The following is a 17,421-nucleotide window of genomic DNA, read 5'->3' on the forward strand; positions in this document are numbered from 1 at the left end:
TAACAAAATTAGATTACAAGAATTTGATGCACATACATTTATGGATGTAAATCATCTTTATTAAAAAATTCAAAGAAAAAGTCACAATCAAATGAAAATAAAAGGGGGTGGGAGATACTCAAACTGATTGTTTTTTTGTTTTTTTTTTTTTGCACTGTCATTGAAAGTGACTGACATAAAAAACAAAGGTTATTATACAATCAGTAGTCAAAAAAGGGTAAAATGTTTGTCCAACAGTTGAAAAGCCAGCAGTTGAATTCAGAATAGGGTGGAAATAAAGTGATGTAATATATATGATTGATGATCGTGAGATTTAAAGTATTGTAAGTAATATAATTTTGATGAAAGTTCATTATAGAAACAGAAGTGGTTTTCAGACAAATTAATATTTAAAGTTTAAAACTAATCTTTTTGTTGGGCGGTGAGTTTGGCAAAAAAAAAATCTAGCACATACACACATGCTCTCTCATGCTCGTGTACACACACATACACACACACACACACACACACACACATACAAACAAATTCATTCTTTGGTTGCAGTTCACACAAAGGTTGTGTTATAATATTACAAGTGTGCAAAACCTTTAACAATTTTTAAAATCATTGATGAAAGAAACATGATATGTGATATTTTTGAAAAACGGAATGGCTTTTCTCATCTCATTCAAAGCGAATACCTTAGTTATCATGCAAATGTTATTAAAATAGTGTTCTAAACATTTTAAAGCATGTATACTCATGTTGGATACCACAAATTAAACAAATACATAAATACGATACAAAAATCTGTTTAAATGTGGTGTGGAATTGAATATTCTTACTACAATCTGTGAGAGTCTTTGTGCAGGTTGTATCTTTTACAGACACAGTATTCTGTAATTTAGCATTGCATATACTCATACAGTCTGTAGAATGATATTGTTTGGTTGTGTTTAAAGGAGCTGTTTCTATGAGTCTTCTTTCTTCCCACTGAAAATACTGACATTTTTTAAAAGTCAAACATTTTAATGTCAGTTCTTTCTTCCCCTCTTTTTCCTTAAAATTATTTCACTTATTCTTGCGGTCTACATTGGGTACAGTAAAAAGCCAGAGAAGGAGGAGTGGACATACTGTCCTGCATAAAATCCAGCTGCCTGGTCAGATGGTAACTGTAAATAAACTGTGTCTCCTGGTTGTAATGGAATCACAGCACTCCCAGATGCTTGATCCAGGTATCCCTTCTTGTACTCATCATATGTATACATAAGTGGCTCCCCATTTCTGTAGAGCCCAACCCATACATTAGCACCCTTGCAGTGCACATGATAGGCAAAATAGTACATGCCTGGGAGGTCACAGGTGAACACACCGGTCTGAGGGTTGTAATTCTGACGCCCATTATACAGTAATTTGTCAAGCACTATTGGCGTGCCAACTGGAGGGAATGGTGTGGTCAATTGGGCAGTGAAAGCAGGCATCTCCAGACCACTGGCACCCATCATATCACCCCCACCTGCAGACTTCCCTTTCTTGTACCCACCAGTTTTTATACCGTCTATGGCAGGGCCCATCTCAGGAAGAACACCCATCAGGTCAGGAGAAGGAGGGGGGCATGGGGGTCCAGGAGGCCCCCGTGGACCTGGGAGTCCTGGCTGACCTGGGGATCCATTTGGACCAGGTGGACCTGCTGGACCAACAGGACCAGGGATTCCAGCAATGCCTTCACCAGGCGGACCAGCTTGACCTGGTGGACCAGCTTCTCCTTTTGGCCCAGAAGGTCCAGGAGGCCCAATTGGTCCTCCTGGCCCTGCAAGTCCTGGAATACCTTTAGGACCCTGTGGTCCTTCAGGGCCAGTCTGACCAGGTTCTCCTTTAAGACCAGGTAAGCCCGATGGACCTGGGAGACCAGGCAGACCTCTGCTTCCTCCTTCTCCTTTGGGACCTATGGTTCCTGGTGGTCCTCTTGGCCCAGGTTCTCCATCTTCACCTTGGAGGCCCGGTTGACCAGGAAATCCTGGAGGACCTGGCTGCCCCATAAGTCCAGGATCTCCCTTGGCTCCTTCTGCCCCTCCCTCTCCTTTTAGTCCTGGGGAACCAATTCCTCCTGGTGCCCCCATTGTTCCTGGAGGGCCCGGAGGACCAGTTTGACCAGGGGGACCTGTCATGCCTGGTTGACCAGCATAACCTTTGTCTCCTTTTGGTCCTTGAGGACCAGGAAGCCCTCCCATCCCTTTGTCACCTTTTGGGCCAGGGTATCCAGGTTTGCCAAATCCAGGTAATCCAGGTTTTCCAGGCAACCCTGGTGGTCCTTGTAATCCTTTGTGGCCAGGTGCACCTGGCTGTCCTGGTAATCCTTTTTCTCCTGGAACTCCAATACCAGGGGCTCCATGTGGTCCTTGCAGGCCTTGTCCACCAGGTGGACCCTCTGGACCCGGCTCCCCAGACTCTCCAGGTTTTCCTGGCATACCAGGTGGACCTGCTACACCAGGAAGGCCAGGCTTACCGACCCCCGGTAATCCTGCCTGCCCTGGGGGGCCAGGTGGCCCAATCGGCCCTTTTGGCCCTTGTGAGCCTGGTTGTCCAATTCCTCTGTCTCCTTTAGGCCCAGGTAATCCTGGGAGACCAGGGAAACCTTTATGTCCTGGCTCTCCCTTTGCCCCTGGCTGTCCTGGTAATCCTTGTCCACCAGGCTTTCCTATTCCTGGCAGGCCGGGGGATCCAGGATGGCCGGGGGGCCCAGTCATGCCTGGTTGTCCCTCTTCACCTCTGGGTCCCTGTTCACCTTGCTGTCCAGGCTGCCCAATACCTCCTGGTTTCCCGGGTATACCTGGCATTCCTGGCTTACCAACTCCTGGAAATCCTGGAGGACCAGGAGGTCCTGGCTTTCCAAGAGGGCCTTGTACACCAATACCTTGAGGCCCAGGAGGTCCTTGCGGCCCAGGTGGACCAGGGGGCCCTTGCGGTCCAGTCTCTCCTTGAACACCCTGCTCACCTCTGGGAATGGTCTCACCTTTGTAAGGGAAAGGAAGGTTCAGTACTAAATTGCCATGTATACCATATATAATGTGACTATAAGTGGTAAGATACACAAGTTTTCATACCTTTGATATCTTTGCCTTTGTTTAGGTGCATTGGTAGGTCTTTTCTGTAGTGTGGATATGGCATATGTGACATATCCTTTCCCATGCCCATGTGAGGCATCTGTGGTAAGGGTTGATGTTGTTGAGGATGTGGTTTGTGTCCATAATATGCACCTCCAAACACTGATGGCAATAAAGCCAAATGCACCAAAGCTACTAGGAAAGAAGCCATGGCCATGGCCTGTGAAAAAAAATAAAAATAATAATTCAATTAATGATCAGTTGAATTATCCAATGTAGTCATACATCAATAAGTGTTAATCATCTAATTAACAGTTAATTAAATTAAACATATATTATTTAAATGTATCGCAATCCATCAACAATTAATTTTAAACATAACTAAATAAAAAGTTAGTAAAAGGACCTAACAAATAATGTATAATATATATTGCTAGCAGTAGCAATTAATTCTAATCTCTGCAGCACACTCTGTTGTCTGCTATGTAATAAAAACATAACAAACAACAAATATTGAATACCATGTTAAGACACATTGAACTACCAAAACCAGTGCCTACTGAGAGATCACATACAAGCACAATACACCTTTTCCTTCACAGAAAGAAGATTATGCAACTATTCATTATAAATTTAATATTATTTTAGCTAAAAACAAAACAAAAAACATCAACAATAGTTTTACCTTGCAATTTAATCATACCTATTTTATGATCATTTCCAAATCCACAGATCCAGGACATTTAGTTTAAAATGCTAAGTGTAAATGTCTTAGAACAAAAGAGACCTCTTTCAAAAAACATGACAAAACCTATACTGACCCCAGACTTTTTAACTTAGTGTGTAATTAATAATTTAATAATACATTTCAATGTTAACATCACCTCCTATAATTATGCAATCATACCATCTTCAAATGTTTGATTTGAGATTAGACATGACTTTCTCAGTTATTTAAATTTAGCCTATACTCTTAATAATGACCTTGCTTTTAAATTGTAAAAGCAAGTCAGAGGACAGGAAGCAACCCGTTTATTGGAATTTCTCACTTCTAAGCATCTCTAGTGAAGTTCTAAGTAACTAGAAAGGAACTTTCAGTAATTTACCTTTCACACTGCAGAAATCCCAGACAGTAAACAGTGGGTGTTCATGTATGCTTACATTGTTCTATTTCTATTTAATGTTTTGCTTGTCTGTAGTTACATGATAAAATAAGCTTTCATAACACACTGATGCTTCATTTTTTATATAAAAAAAAACAAAAACAAAAACAATACCAACAAGATGTGAATGAAACAAAGATGGCCTCAAAATGACGGAAGTGTTGGAGCTGACCTTTCGCTTTTTCACACAGATATGCTATGGGCCATCTGGGTTTTCCACTCTTTGGGATTTTGAAATTTAATAGTATAGTTGAGATGTATAATTTCTGGTCAAAGACCGATCAGGATGAGCTTTACACTGTCATAAATAATTTTTAATCTGATTTAGCATCATGTAATGCTAATAATAATGTCCCATATATATCAAAAGCTTGTTAAAAAACCATTAACATGTATATGTGCCATTAAACAATTATTTAAGTGTAATGTATTTCCATTACACATTAATAAAGTGTAATGACAACATTTATCAATTTATGTGGTATAAGGCATACAGTTTTATCCAAATACACACATTTATTGTTGGCTACAACTATAAGAGCATATAATCAAATCACACACATTCTCAAATGCAAACACTAATGTAACTAACATAGTTTTCTTATGTCCAAAAGAAAAATGAAAATGCAGAAGAGAAGAAAAAGAACAAAGTGATGAATGTAAGCCAAATTCCCTTTCAAAAATGTTTTAGTTCACTCAGCGGCCATATCTGCAATGTCTCCAGGTATTTTGGGGATCTAAGTCCTATCTACCTGAATGGGGAAGTACCAAATCTCAAAAACTGTTTGCCCCTTTTAAATAACATATTTCAAATCAGCAACAAAATCTGACATGAAAAACATTGAGTGAAACACTGATGTAGACCTTTTCAGCTGGCCTCTTTTCTCTTCTTCACTCTCTCACATTCTCTCCTAGACCTTTTTTTTTTTGGACTTTCAATTTTTAAAAAGGTTGGACACAGAGTCTCTCACTCACAATAAATAAATAAATAAAAGCAAAATCAAATCAGTAAACAAGTACAATGTGATGAGCAGGAAAGGCACTCAGTAACATAAGCGCTAACATTAGTATTTTGATTAGATTGGGATTACTGCAATGACTAGAACAACACATACTGTACCACCAGGGCTTTGATTTATGTTGTATGGCGCTCAAATTGAGGGGGGGTGGCATCCCCCGGATGAAAAAAATTATTGAAGTATATTATCTTAGCACCCCCTTTAGATTAATAATGTGTATTATGTAAAACTTATCATGCAAATGAAATGTTAAAATTCTCTACTTATGATAATTCACAAACTAAATAGTGGCGATTGGCCAATCAGAACTCGGTTCTGTAACAAGCTGCTCACAAGTGGAAGCAAGTTTTCGTACACTGTTAGAAATGTCTGTAAATTGAACAGTATTTAACTGTAAAATGAACTGTATTTTACTGTAGGACAGTTATACAGCATGTTACTGTATTTTAAAGTTACGTTTTGGGAAATATCCCCTTGGCGCCACTAAAATACAGTATTTTTGATTTACTGTAAATCTAAATACAGTAAAAAAAAAATAAAAAAAAAAGAGCGCGAAACCTGACCAATCACAGAAAAGCTTTTATTTCCCGCTTGGAGAAAGAAGACGAAGACACACAGATGCGAGGAGAAGCAGTCAGATGCAAAGGTGTGTACAAATATTCCTCCTTTTACTTTACATACATTATATATTTGGTTTAACTAAAAAAAAAAAATAAACGCTGCCACTTAACGGCGCGCAGTCACCTCACATTTATGCTGTGAAGAGAACTAGATAGAGTTGTGGTGACACTGTGCAAACATTCATATTTCTTTCCTTTCTTTCCCTTTTCTGAACGTTTCACCGTCAAAATATGGACATTAACGGGTCTCTGCCTTGGGTTTGACCACGTCAGGAGCTGGTGAGTGTTCACTTGAACTGTTGGCCGAACAACAAAGCTTTTGTGGATTTAGTTTAAAGTCAGTCGGTTTTTTCCCGCTATTATCGCTTGCGTTAACTGATTACCTCATATAAATGCACGTCATGCATATAGTACTGGAGTAAAACCGTGTGCAAACACTGTGGCGTCTGTGGAGACATTATACGCCTTTATTAATCATGCCAAAGAGCATAAATACACGGCGAACTTCAGGTTTTCGTGTGCAGTTCCTGAATGCCCATACACTTTCCAAAGCCTCTCCGCCCTTCAGTCTCACATTTACCGCAAACACAGAAAGGCCGCAAAAAACCCCGAACAGATTAGAACAGCATGATCTGAATTCTAGATGCAGTGTTGAAGGCTGCAAGTTACATTCGTGTCGACCAAATTCGCCAGTCTTTGTGAACATCTAAGTCTAGAACTGTTGCAAATAAATACATTTTATACAAAAAAGTTTTCATAATATGCTTTATTTATCTGTGTGTGAGTGTCTCAACGTTAAAAATTGCTGTTTCATCTTTGGACCCTACATTACCTTACATTTCTTACCTATGAAACTTATTTAAACATAACATTATTATTATTATTATTATTATTATTATTATTTTAAAATGTTACTGATATATAGATTAATCTTACCCTCTGTTCTTTTTACATTTTGTATATTGTATACAAAGTTGTATGTCATAAACATGTCATCTCTGTATGTTTTACAAGAAAAAAAAGCATGCCCCATCCAGGTTCGTCACTTATTGGGGTCCCCTGGAAATATTTTTGTTGTGTTCTGTGCCATTTGTAGTGCATTTCTGTATTTGGTTGTGTTGTGAGTATTTGGTTGTGTTGTTAGACATTTTTACACATCAAATGATCTAACAATTTTTTTTTCTGTTCCTCCTTTATTAAGGAGTTTCTGGATTTCAGCTGGCAAAACTATTAAGCTACTAAGAGCAAATACGTTCTACACAGGAGTTGAATTTGTACATTTTTAAGATTGTTCTTATGACTGAATCTGTTAATGTCTGTTGTTTTAAAATGCTCTTAATATGAAACTTTTATGTATAAATGAAATGTTTTCAAGTTTTTGGAAAACTGAAAGTACAATCTGCAAGAATATTAAAATGTTATTTCAAGTATTACAATTGAACAATTAAATCAATAAAAGAAGTTAAACAGTATTTTGTTTCTTTTTGTAGTTTTTACTACTGAGACCTGTTGAAATACCATAATTTGTACAGTTTTACAATAAATAGTAAAAGTGGACAACAAATTACAGTCAATTTCACAGTGTAAAGTAATATTTTTTATTGTATTAAAATATATCAATGGAGAAAAGAACATAACATTGTGTTTTACAGTAAAAAATATATTATATTGTAAATAAATTTACAGCAAGTTAAGTGGTGCTGTAAATATGAATACAGTATCTTTACTGTAAGTTTAATTTACAGTAAGTTACTGGCAAACTGCTGCCAGTAAGTTACTGTAATTTCTACAGGAAATTTTTTACAGTGTAATTTTTCACGCAAAATGGTTCAAGCACAACTTTTGAAGTTCTTTCAAATGAAGACAACAGAAAAGGTATGATTTTTCCTTGATTATAGTTTAAAGACATTCCCTGACATTATGTCATTGTGCTGTATGTGTAACTATGAGGGACTGAGAGATGATAGTAGAGCTGACATTATCGAGTCACCGACTTTGAAAAGTCAAACAAAAACAGGTCTTAAGAGTCCAAAAGCATTCACTGCATGATGAAACCTGTTAGAATTCAGTTAGAATGCCTTTATAATTCAAGCAATGAAAGAAAAAAATACCCATGTATGAGCTTTTATGCTTTATATTCATTGAAGCAATGTACTTTTCTGAATATTAGCATGTGCGTGAGCACAAATTTGCTATTAATTTTATACAACAGTGCATAGCAACCATAGACTGTATAAAAACATGGATTTAGTGTACGTGACGTCACCCGTAGATTTCTGAAGAGTGTTTTTGAAGCTCAAAGTGGGCAGAGTGGTCCGTCGCCATCTTGGCAGCGCATCACCGTGCGTCACTCCCGGATCATCAAAAATGGGCAAAAAGGCAGGGGATGGCTGCTGAAACCAAACCCACCTAGCATGACGTCGGTGACAGCAGTGGCAATCTACCTGTCACTCAAGTGGCCACGCCCTTAATTATGCAGAACTTTAAGGCTTAATATAATTTAAACGGATGAGTTTAAAAAATTTCACCCCCCTCACAGTTGTAAAGAAGGGCAAAATTAGCTATATAGAACAAACCACTTTTTGTACCAGGCTGTAAACACATTTTTTTTCTGCTGTAAAGGTGGGCATTTTAACATGGGGAGTCTATGGGACTGACTCCCTTTTGGAGCCAGCCTCTAGCGGCCAGTCGATGAATTGCAGTTTTAGTCACTTCCGTGTTGGTTTCACTAGAGAGACCGGAAGGTTGCCACTTAATAGCAACAAGTGTTTCGTTCCTTGAATGAATCAGATTTTGAACAAATTGAGTGAGCTAGTGATTCAACAGTCCATTCAGATGGATTCACATGTTTCGTTTCTAATTGAATCAGCCGTTTTGAACAAATTGTTTGATTTGAATGATTCAATAAATAATTTATTAAAACATGGACTTATTGCCACCTACTGGCGGTTTTATTGTCATCATTATTTATCCATGAAAGGCCTAAACCAGAAGGTGCCAGCACTACCAGTACGAAAACACATTTAGCAAAATATTGACCAAAATTCCTCCTTTTCAGGCACCAGAAAGAAAAAAGTTTATAAATAATAGTTAATTTAATAAGGCTAATTTTTCATTAAATAAAAACCTTTTTTAAAAATTACACAAATTTTGTAATCATTATATAAAATTATCTACAGGAATTAGTACCCCCTTACGCCGAAAAAAGAAACTGACCACACCATCCCCCTGAATTTTTTTTTTTAAATTCGACCACTGCATACCAGTGATGATTATAAAAACATATTGCCATAATTAAAGTATAAAACATAACAAGAAAGAAATAAACAGATAAGTGTAAAAGATTTATTTATTTTTTGATGGTCTTAACATATACTGTAAAAGCTAATGCCCTGAAACCTTGACACATAATAATAAATTCACATATCATAAGTTAAATATGGCACATATTTATCATAACTTTTGGTTTTAGTTTATAGTGTTTTACAATAGATAATACTACCATTCAAAGGTTAGGGGTCAATGTGATTTTTTCTTTTATGAATTTTATTCAGCAAGGGTGCATTAAATTGATGAAAAATTACTGTAAAGACATTCATTGTTATTCATGTTATTTCTTTTTCAAGATTTTTATTCTAGATGTTTTTTCTAAATGTTTCCATAAAAATATTAAGAAGCACAACCATTTTCAAGATTCATAAGATTTTGTCGAAATACAAAATAATTATTCTAATATTGTAAAATGTTATAATATTGAGGTTTATCAGTACTTTTTATCAAATAAAAGCAGCCTTGTTGAAGATTAGATAATTTGTTCAATAAATAAATAAAATCTTACCAATCTAAATTTTTGAACAGTAATGTATAATAAATTAATAGTATAATTTCAGTTTCAATGTTAACATCACCTTTCATAATCGCACAGTCTTCAATCTTTTTCATTTGATATTATACAACTCTGGAGCATGAGACGCCAAATATGTGGCATCTAAATTTAGCCTAAACTTTTAAAGGTGGCCTCTGAACCCAGTAAAAATGAAAGTCCTTCATGCTATTTGTGAAATGTTCTTCTGGAATCCCAGTGCTTCAGTAACTGAATGCATGAACACCTCAGCAAATAAGTCTATTTAAACACTCACATTCAGCCTCTCACTGAGACCCAGATGGCCAGCAGTGTTTACAGAAATTCTTCCTTGCTCTTGTCCGCCTAGTCCCTCATTCTTCCCTTCTGTCTTTCATTTCATTCAGTCTCTAACATCCTTTTCTCCCATCTTTACAGAGTGCTGCATTCACAAAGAAACACATAAATCATCAATGACAAGACACCTTTATTCTGGTTCTCTATGGGAAGAAAGGAGAGGGGTGATTTTTGGTGCAAACCAAGGAAGGATTTCAAGAGGCCATGATGCAGTAAGCCAATATATTCCACACTATCTTTTGAACTACTTGGCTAATATCTTTTTTTCTTCTTGTTTTCAAACAGAAATTTTCATACATGAAATGTTGATTTACATTCAATTATTTTAATATGTCAGAAGATTAAGAGAATAGTGTGGATTCATATGAGAGACAAGAAACTAGCACAGCTAGGAAACGATCAAATACAAATGAACTGTAACTATAACAAAATTGTATATTGGATTTATATTAGCATTCAATTTCCAAACTGAATTAACTGATGTATGAAACTGTGATCCAGGAACAATTGAATTCTGGGAATCCAGATAGATGAGACAGAGACTGTACTAACATGCTTGTGTTGTTGCAGACCAATCAAAAGGTGCTTAAAAAAATCATATTCCAGTCAACCTACAGAATATGGCCTTGTGATGTAAGCAATTAATGTCTTATTTTATCTACTGTATGATGTAGCAGCCAGGCGCTACTACATAGTGCCATGGGATTCACAACTCCCAGCCCAGCTGTGAAACAAACAGCCCTTTTTGAGGTAAAACAGGGTCATTCTCTCTAAGCATCTGTTGGGTCACTTAGAAGCATTTTAACAGCTGAGCGTTAATAAGAGTGAGAAACACAGCAAGGGACTGCTAGCCTCAAAGTGCATGTGTGGAGAGAGAAGAATGTCTGTAAAAGAGAAAGAATTTAGCACTACTAGATTAATATATTAGATTTAAATATTTAATGATAATTATGCCATCTATGTACAGAAATCCTGATATATTACAATAATTAATAACACGTTCAAATCTCTCCAATCACTAATGAAACACTTGTCAAAATAGCAAAAAAATTGTAAAAAATCATGCTGCGCCATACTATACACATGACCATTCATAACATTTAGGATGGAATTGAAAGCCACTTTTCGTCTATCATCCACTCACCTAATTCTAGAAAAATTCATGGCAAATAAGTTTATTCAGTTTCACTTGTTATGCAATCCTTTATTCATTTGGATTGATATTTTGGATAAATTTGAACGTTTCTCTTCACCTGTTGTCTCACATGTAGTTTTGATGACACACTAAAGTGATAGTGAAAGCTGATTGGCTTTAATGGTTCCCTCCGACAATGATTGGTTACATTTGTAAAAAGGGAGCCAACTTCAATTTTTTTTTCTTTTTAGTATTATTCGAAAGTTTTAATCTCCAGTGCTAACACGTAACAGGCATGTACAAATGGTTACTGGCCAAATATTAGCAGATTAATCTGCCATCAACCTATTGCTAACTTCAACAGAACTTAATAAAGTTGCCAAAAATCACTCATAGCATTACTATTACAAGCTGAAACTGTTAGATTGTCATTACACAGTTTATTTCTGAAACAATGACAGGCTGCCCTCCACAAGTCACATCTCATTGTGCGTCTAATGGATGTCTGCTTTGTGTTCTTCTCACAACTGAGGGTTAAACAAAGAGTCCACTATCAGGTACACACCATCACAATCACACATGTATGCAAAGACTCCATATGGCTGCCACCAGGAGAGGGGGCTCACACATTAGCTGAGGAACTGCCCACCAAACTTGCTAAAGCTGCTCAGTATTTCTGTAATACATTTGATAAATAAAATATGGATATAAAGTTGTCTGTATAGCTGTTTCCTGTACACATTCATGAGTGTTTTATGCAGTGTTTAACCACCATAAATGATTTAACAAGCTACAAGATTATATACATCACATTTCATGAAGTAAACTTCATCAGCTTCATATCACACAGAGATAAGTAGTTTACTACCCTCAAAAATGAAACACAATTTAATATCTTTGCCTGTTACAATCAGTGCAGGCAGCTTCTAAATAAAGTTTCATTTTGATTTTCAACACTCACTACCTGACACTGATACAGAAATAGGCTAAATAAAATAAGCAAAATATGTATTTTGGTGTATATCTATAATCATTAAACAACAATTTCCTCATTTGTCATTACTTGTCTGCTTGATCATCATTTTGCAACAGTTTTGCAAATTATAGTGAGCATCAAAAAGCATTTGCAGACAAATGAAATGATGAATATATAAGTGTATTTCCTTACCTTTCCTTTGAACAACCGTAGGAGGAGATAATCTCAAAGATTCTCAAGCTCACACTCAGAAAGACCCTGAAACACACACCTTGACCAACTGACCAATGCGAACTGGACTTAAACAAGAAACAGTCTGAAGACGGCGACCTTTTATCCACAGCAGGGTGGAGTCAGAGAGCAGGGGAGGGAGAAGAGAAGTGATAGAGAGAGATTGCTACAGTATGGATGAACATATGTGACAGTATAAAGGTGCAGTGTTTTCAGAGTAGACACTGAGATTTGTTTGGTTTTCCAAAATCGCTGTCTAGTGATGGGGAGCTACGCCCGTACTGTGGTGCAAGATGTCTATAGACTTTCCTGCTCACTGATTAGTCACCACATTCTCAAATGAGGTAGAGCTGCACTGTTAGGGTTAGAACTGGAAAGTTATAAGACTCCTTACTCAAAATGTGGGAAAAAAACATTTCCACTTGAGATAAGTTAAATATTGAGTTTGGTGCATCAACAATAGTAATCCACAAAAATGAACCTGAAATTATATTTAAACTTATTGAATATTTTCAAGTATTAAATATGATATGATATGATATGATATGATATGATATGATATGATATGATATGATATGATATGATGATATGATGTGATATGATATGTAGTGTTTAGAGTGTTTGGGGTTGGCAAAACTTTTAATATATTTTTGAAAGCCTCTTATGCGCACCATGGTTGCATTTATTTGATCAAAAGTACAGTAAAAACAGCAATATTGTGAAATATTATTGGTTTTAGATATCTGTTTTCTATTTTAGCATATTTTAAAATTTATTTTATTCTTGTGATGGCGAAGCTGAATTTTCAGCAGCCATTTTTTTTCAGTCTTCAGTGATACATTATTCTTCAGAAATCATTAAAATATTCTGATTTGGTGCTCAAGAAATGATCAGTTTTTTATGTTATAATCATTTTTTAAAACAGTTCTGCAGCTTATTATTTTTGCAGAAACCATGATACATTTTATTCAGGATTCTTTCATGAATAGAAGGTTCAAAAGAACAGCATTTATTAGAAATAGAAATCTTATGTAGCTTTTTAACTACCTTTATATTTGTCTTTTCATCAATTTAATGCATCCTTGCTAGATAAAAGTATTAATTACAAAAACTATACTGAACTCTAACACTGTACATAGTGTTATACAGTCTTCCATTTATTTATTTTTTTAATTCTGATTTTATGTATTGTGCTTTAATAGAAAAAAAGGAAAATGGTTTCATATTATTGTGATTTATCATTTAAATTGATACTAGACTTATGCTGTACACAATCTCAAGTGAACAGAGCTCATTAGAGCAGATATGAGATCTGAAAGTTTGGGACATAACAGCCCAAGCATATTAGTTTGAGAAGAGGAGTAAAGGGTCGCTATGGGGACAGGTACAATCAGTGTGCTTAGCCTTTGGTAATCAGTGTGGGAAATAGGCTGATATTGCCCTCAACCCTGTGTTAATGAACAGTCAATTACGGGGCTTTGCGGACTGAAGTGGGGGTAGAGTGTGTCCACTGCGACGCCAACATGTGAAACGAAAATGTTTCTTTAGTCTGTTATAACAAAATCAACTGTAATTACTCATTGGGTATTTCATTCATGCCTGCTTTTCCAGTCATTCAGTACCAAGAATGTGTTCAACTAACACATCATTAACCTTTGCAGCGACAGCTGTATGAAGCAAACCCACAGGGAAATGTGTTATGAAGTGCTGACGTTGTGCACATGCAGAAGATCAGATATACAGATCATTTACAACCCTTTCAGAAATCGATGTTCAAGTCTATTCAAGTGGATGACTTCAAAATCAAAACTGATTACAAATCTTGTGTTAACCCAAGCTAATGATCTTAAAGTTTTATCACAACCACTTAGCTAAAATAGCACCCTAAGGATAGGACTCTCCCTAATGCTGTGGGCATTCACACACTTTTTCACAAAGGCACAAAACTCAATTAGCTGTAAGCATGTTTGCTAATTCCACACACTGTCATGGCATCTGTTGCAGGGTCACCCCCCCCACCCCCAGGAAAGAAAAAAGTTTTGGAAAGGAAATTAATACTGACATGAATAAGATTAAAAGTTTCTCAGTATCCGTTGTTAGAAGAAGTCAGAAGTCACCAAATATGTTTGCACATAAAATAAATTTGCACTCTCCCTTATTACTACTGTTGTAGCCTTTCATTATTAAATATGTATTTTGCTGACAGATGTATCTGTCAGAACTCTTATGTGACCAAAATTACTAACTGGAAATAAATAAAAACTAAAGCAGGAAAAAAAAAAACAATAAGGTTCCATTTGTTAACATTAACTTCATTAGTTCAAATGAATTAACAACAAAACATACTTTTACACCATATATTAGTATTAGTTAGCTAATTTCAAAATTTACTTATACATTATTTAAAAAGTTGTATCTGTTAATATCATTTTTTGGACATGAGCATAACAATAATCAGTTGCATTTGTATTAACTAACTTTAACAATTATTAATAAATACTCAAACAAATGTATTGCTCATTATTAACTATTGTTCATTAATGCAATCTTATTGTAAAGTGTTACTAAACACATTAAACCTAAATAGTAATATATATACTATTAAAACATATAACAAAATTACTTAAAAGTGAAAATATAATAATAAAAACAAATTCAAAATATTGCTAAAAGTTTTACTAGTATATAAAAAATATAACGCTGCCCTGTTTTTGACAAATAATTATATTATTTAACAAATAATAATATTATTGAAATAAATATTTTAATGAATAAATTAAGATTCCTTTTTATGCTGAAAGGATGTTATTAAGCATAATGTTCAATTATACAAACAAAAAATCTTTAACATTCTTAAAAGGTGTAGGTTGCCACTGCAGCTGGTTAGCGTCATATTATCTGTAAATATTTGTACAGTTTACGATTAGCGATGTTTAATGTGTTGGTAAGCTGGGTTGTCTAGGTGACAGGGTCTTCGTAGATTGTATAGTCAACAATGGCAGTAAAAATGCTACATTCCCACAGCTGCTGTTGTTCGGTATTAAGGCCTTGGAATGCAGAAAGCATGCAATCATTACTACGGAAACCTATCACGGGACACCAACCCACAAAGGGCAAATCAAAAGTATCTCAAATCATTCTTGTTAATGTACAAACACTGCACACATCATCAAAATCACTCCAGTCCAGGTGGTTCAGGCCCTTTTTTTTACTGGGAAAAAAATGTAATGAACTACTAATCATGCATCGGCACATTTTCAGTGTGTGTGTGGAAGTGTGTGTTTGAACGAGTGTGTGTGAGGTCTGAACCCCCCCTTGGTTCTAAGATGCTGACCTGACTGGAATCTGTTCTCGCTGTGGAGACCTGCGGCAGATTGGCTGTTCCTTCAGGGACTTGTAAAGCCATCGCCATGGAGACCTAAACCTGTCACGGTAAGATTTAGGGGTCCCAGAGGTTGGTTTAAATGTTTCAGTCTGACAGCAGGCAGCAAAAGTCTGTTTCTCTGAAATAACTTCTTATTGCACTGTACACATGTTGTCATCAGATTAGATACTAAGATACTATTAGGTACAAAGTTTGTGGGCTGTACAGCTAAAAAAATAATAATCCATTTGAATGCTTTTGGGTTCTTTATAGGCATCATGGAAAAGGGTTCTTTACACTAAGGGAAATTGGTTCTTTTAAGAACTGTTCACCGCAAGGTTCTTTGGAGAACCAAAAATGGTTGTACTATGGAATCACTGTGGAAACTCTCTTTTGGAATCTTTAATTTTAAATAACATTTTTAAGAAATATTTATTTATTAAGGATCATGTAACAATACAAACTGGATAAATAATAAAAATTTAAATAGAAAACTGCTATTTTATATATATTATATTATTATATTATATATTATATAAGAAGAAGAAGATGATTAAGATGAAGAAGAAGAAGAAAGGGAAAAATTCTGCATGTTATATGGAAGCCCATATTAAATAAAAAAAGATAAAATGTCTCTGGTTGTCTCTTTACATTCTACTGTAAATGATCACCCTGTAACAGAGAAGATTTTCAAATTCAAACAAATTGTTTTAATTTTTCCAACACCAATATATCCATAGTCAGTTCACTGGATTTCTTTGTTTATTATTAGTTACTCTAACTGGAAGTTTTATTTAAATTAACCCAACACAATACCAAATACTAAAGAGCTAACACACACAAATGATGTTTTTTGTGTGTTGTGTCTGAAAGAGCTACAAGAAAAGGTCACTGTGGACGATTAATGTTGTAATAATGTGTCTGTGTGACTGTGTGTATTTGTGCATGTGTGCAGTGTACTTCACATTACCGTGTTACTGTCTCCCACCATGCACACATACTCACTGTCTGTCTATCTCGCAGTGGACATACAGTCAGTTTAGTACCAGCATACCTTCTTGTCAGTAAGTTATCGCAAAACTATCTGACTCTGTGTGTGTGAACTTGTCTAAATGTCCTGCATACAGTATTGAGGGTGCCATCATGTTTGACCTGCTGTGTGTGAGAGTGTGTGCAGTGGGTGGGTGGCTTGTGTGTTTAGCTGAAGGAGTTTACTATGAGTGTGTGAGGCAGATGGCTCACCCCTTACACCTCCATGTTCCTCCGTACACAATACCCACAATCCTTTGCCTCGGTCAACAGCCTGTAACATTCCAGCACCGTGAACTGTCGTGGGGAAGATGACATCATCGTTCTGCAAAAGTCAGATGGCATTATGAATACTGGCATTTCTGCATTTTAAAAAAAAGCTTTAATACAGTGGGCCTAAAATGGAGCCAAAATAAACCACCTGGCGGGAATTTTTCAGCTGATGGCTGACAGTCTGTCACCTTTGCCTCTGAGACATTACTGTCCATGTGTCTGTGCTCACACATGTGTGAAAACCTATTACTAATAGTGCTGGAGCCATTTTGCTCGACACAAGATAAATGACAAAGTCATCAGAATATATTTTGACAAAGAAATCCAGAA

General features: G+C 36.0%; 1 protein-coding gene across 1 annotated transcript; it reads right to left on the reverse strand.

The window, feature by feature from the left end:
* Positions 1-63: 63 nt before the first annotated feature.
* col8a1a (collagen, type VIII, alpha 1a) lies at positions 64-12,522 on the reverse strand. The gene is made up of 3 exons (XM_042731077.1): positions 12,387-12,522; positions 3,084-3,303; positions 64-2,992 (listed from the first exon to the last, which is right to left on the reverse strand). Exons 2-3 carry the CDS (start codon positions 3,298-3,300, stop codon positions 1,068-1,070), a joined length of 2,142 nt encoding a protein of 713 aa, XP_042587011.1. The 5' UTR covers positions 3,301-3,303; positions 12,387-12,522; the 3' UTR covers positions 64-1,067.
* Positions 12,523-17,421: the final 4,899 nt, after the last annotated feature.

The sequence above is a fragment of the Cyprinus carpio genome, chromosome B9, assembly GCF_018340385.1.
Source record: "Cyprinus carpio isolate SPL01 chromosome B9, ASM1834038v1, whole genome shotgun sequence".
Classification (NCBI taxonomy): domain Eukaryota; kingdom Metazoa; phylum Chordata; class Actinopteri; order Cypriniformes; family Cyprinidae; genus Cyprinus; species Cyprinus carpio.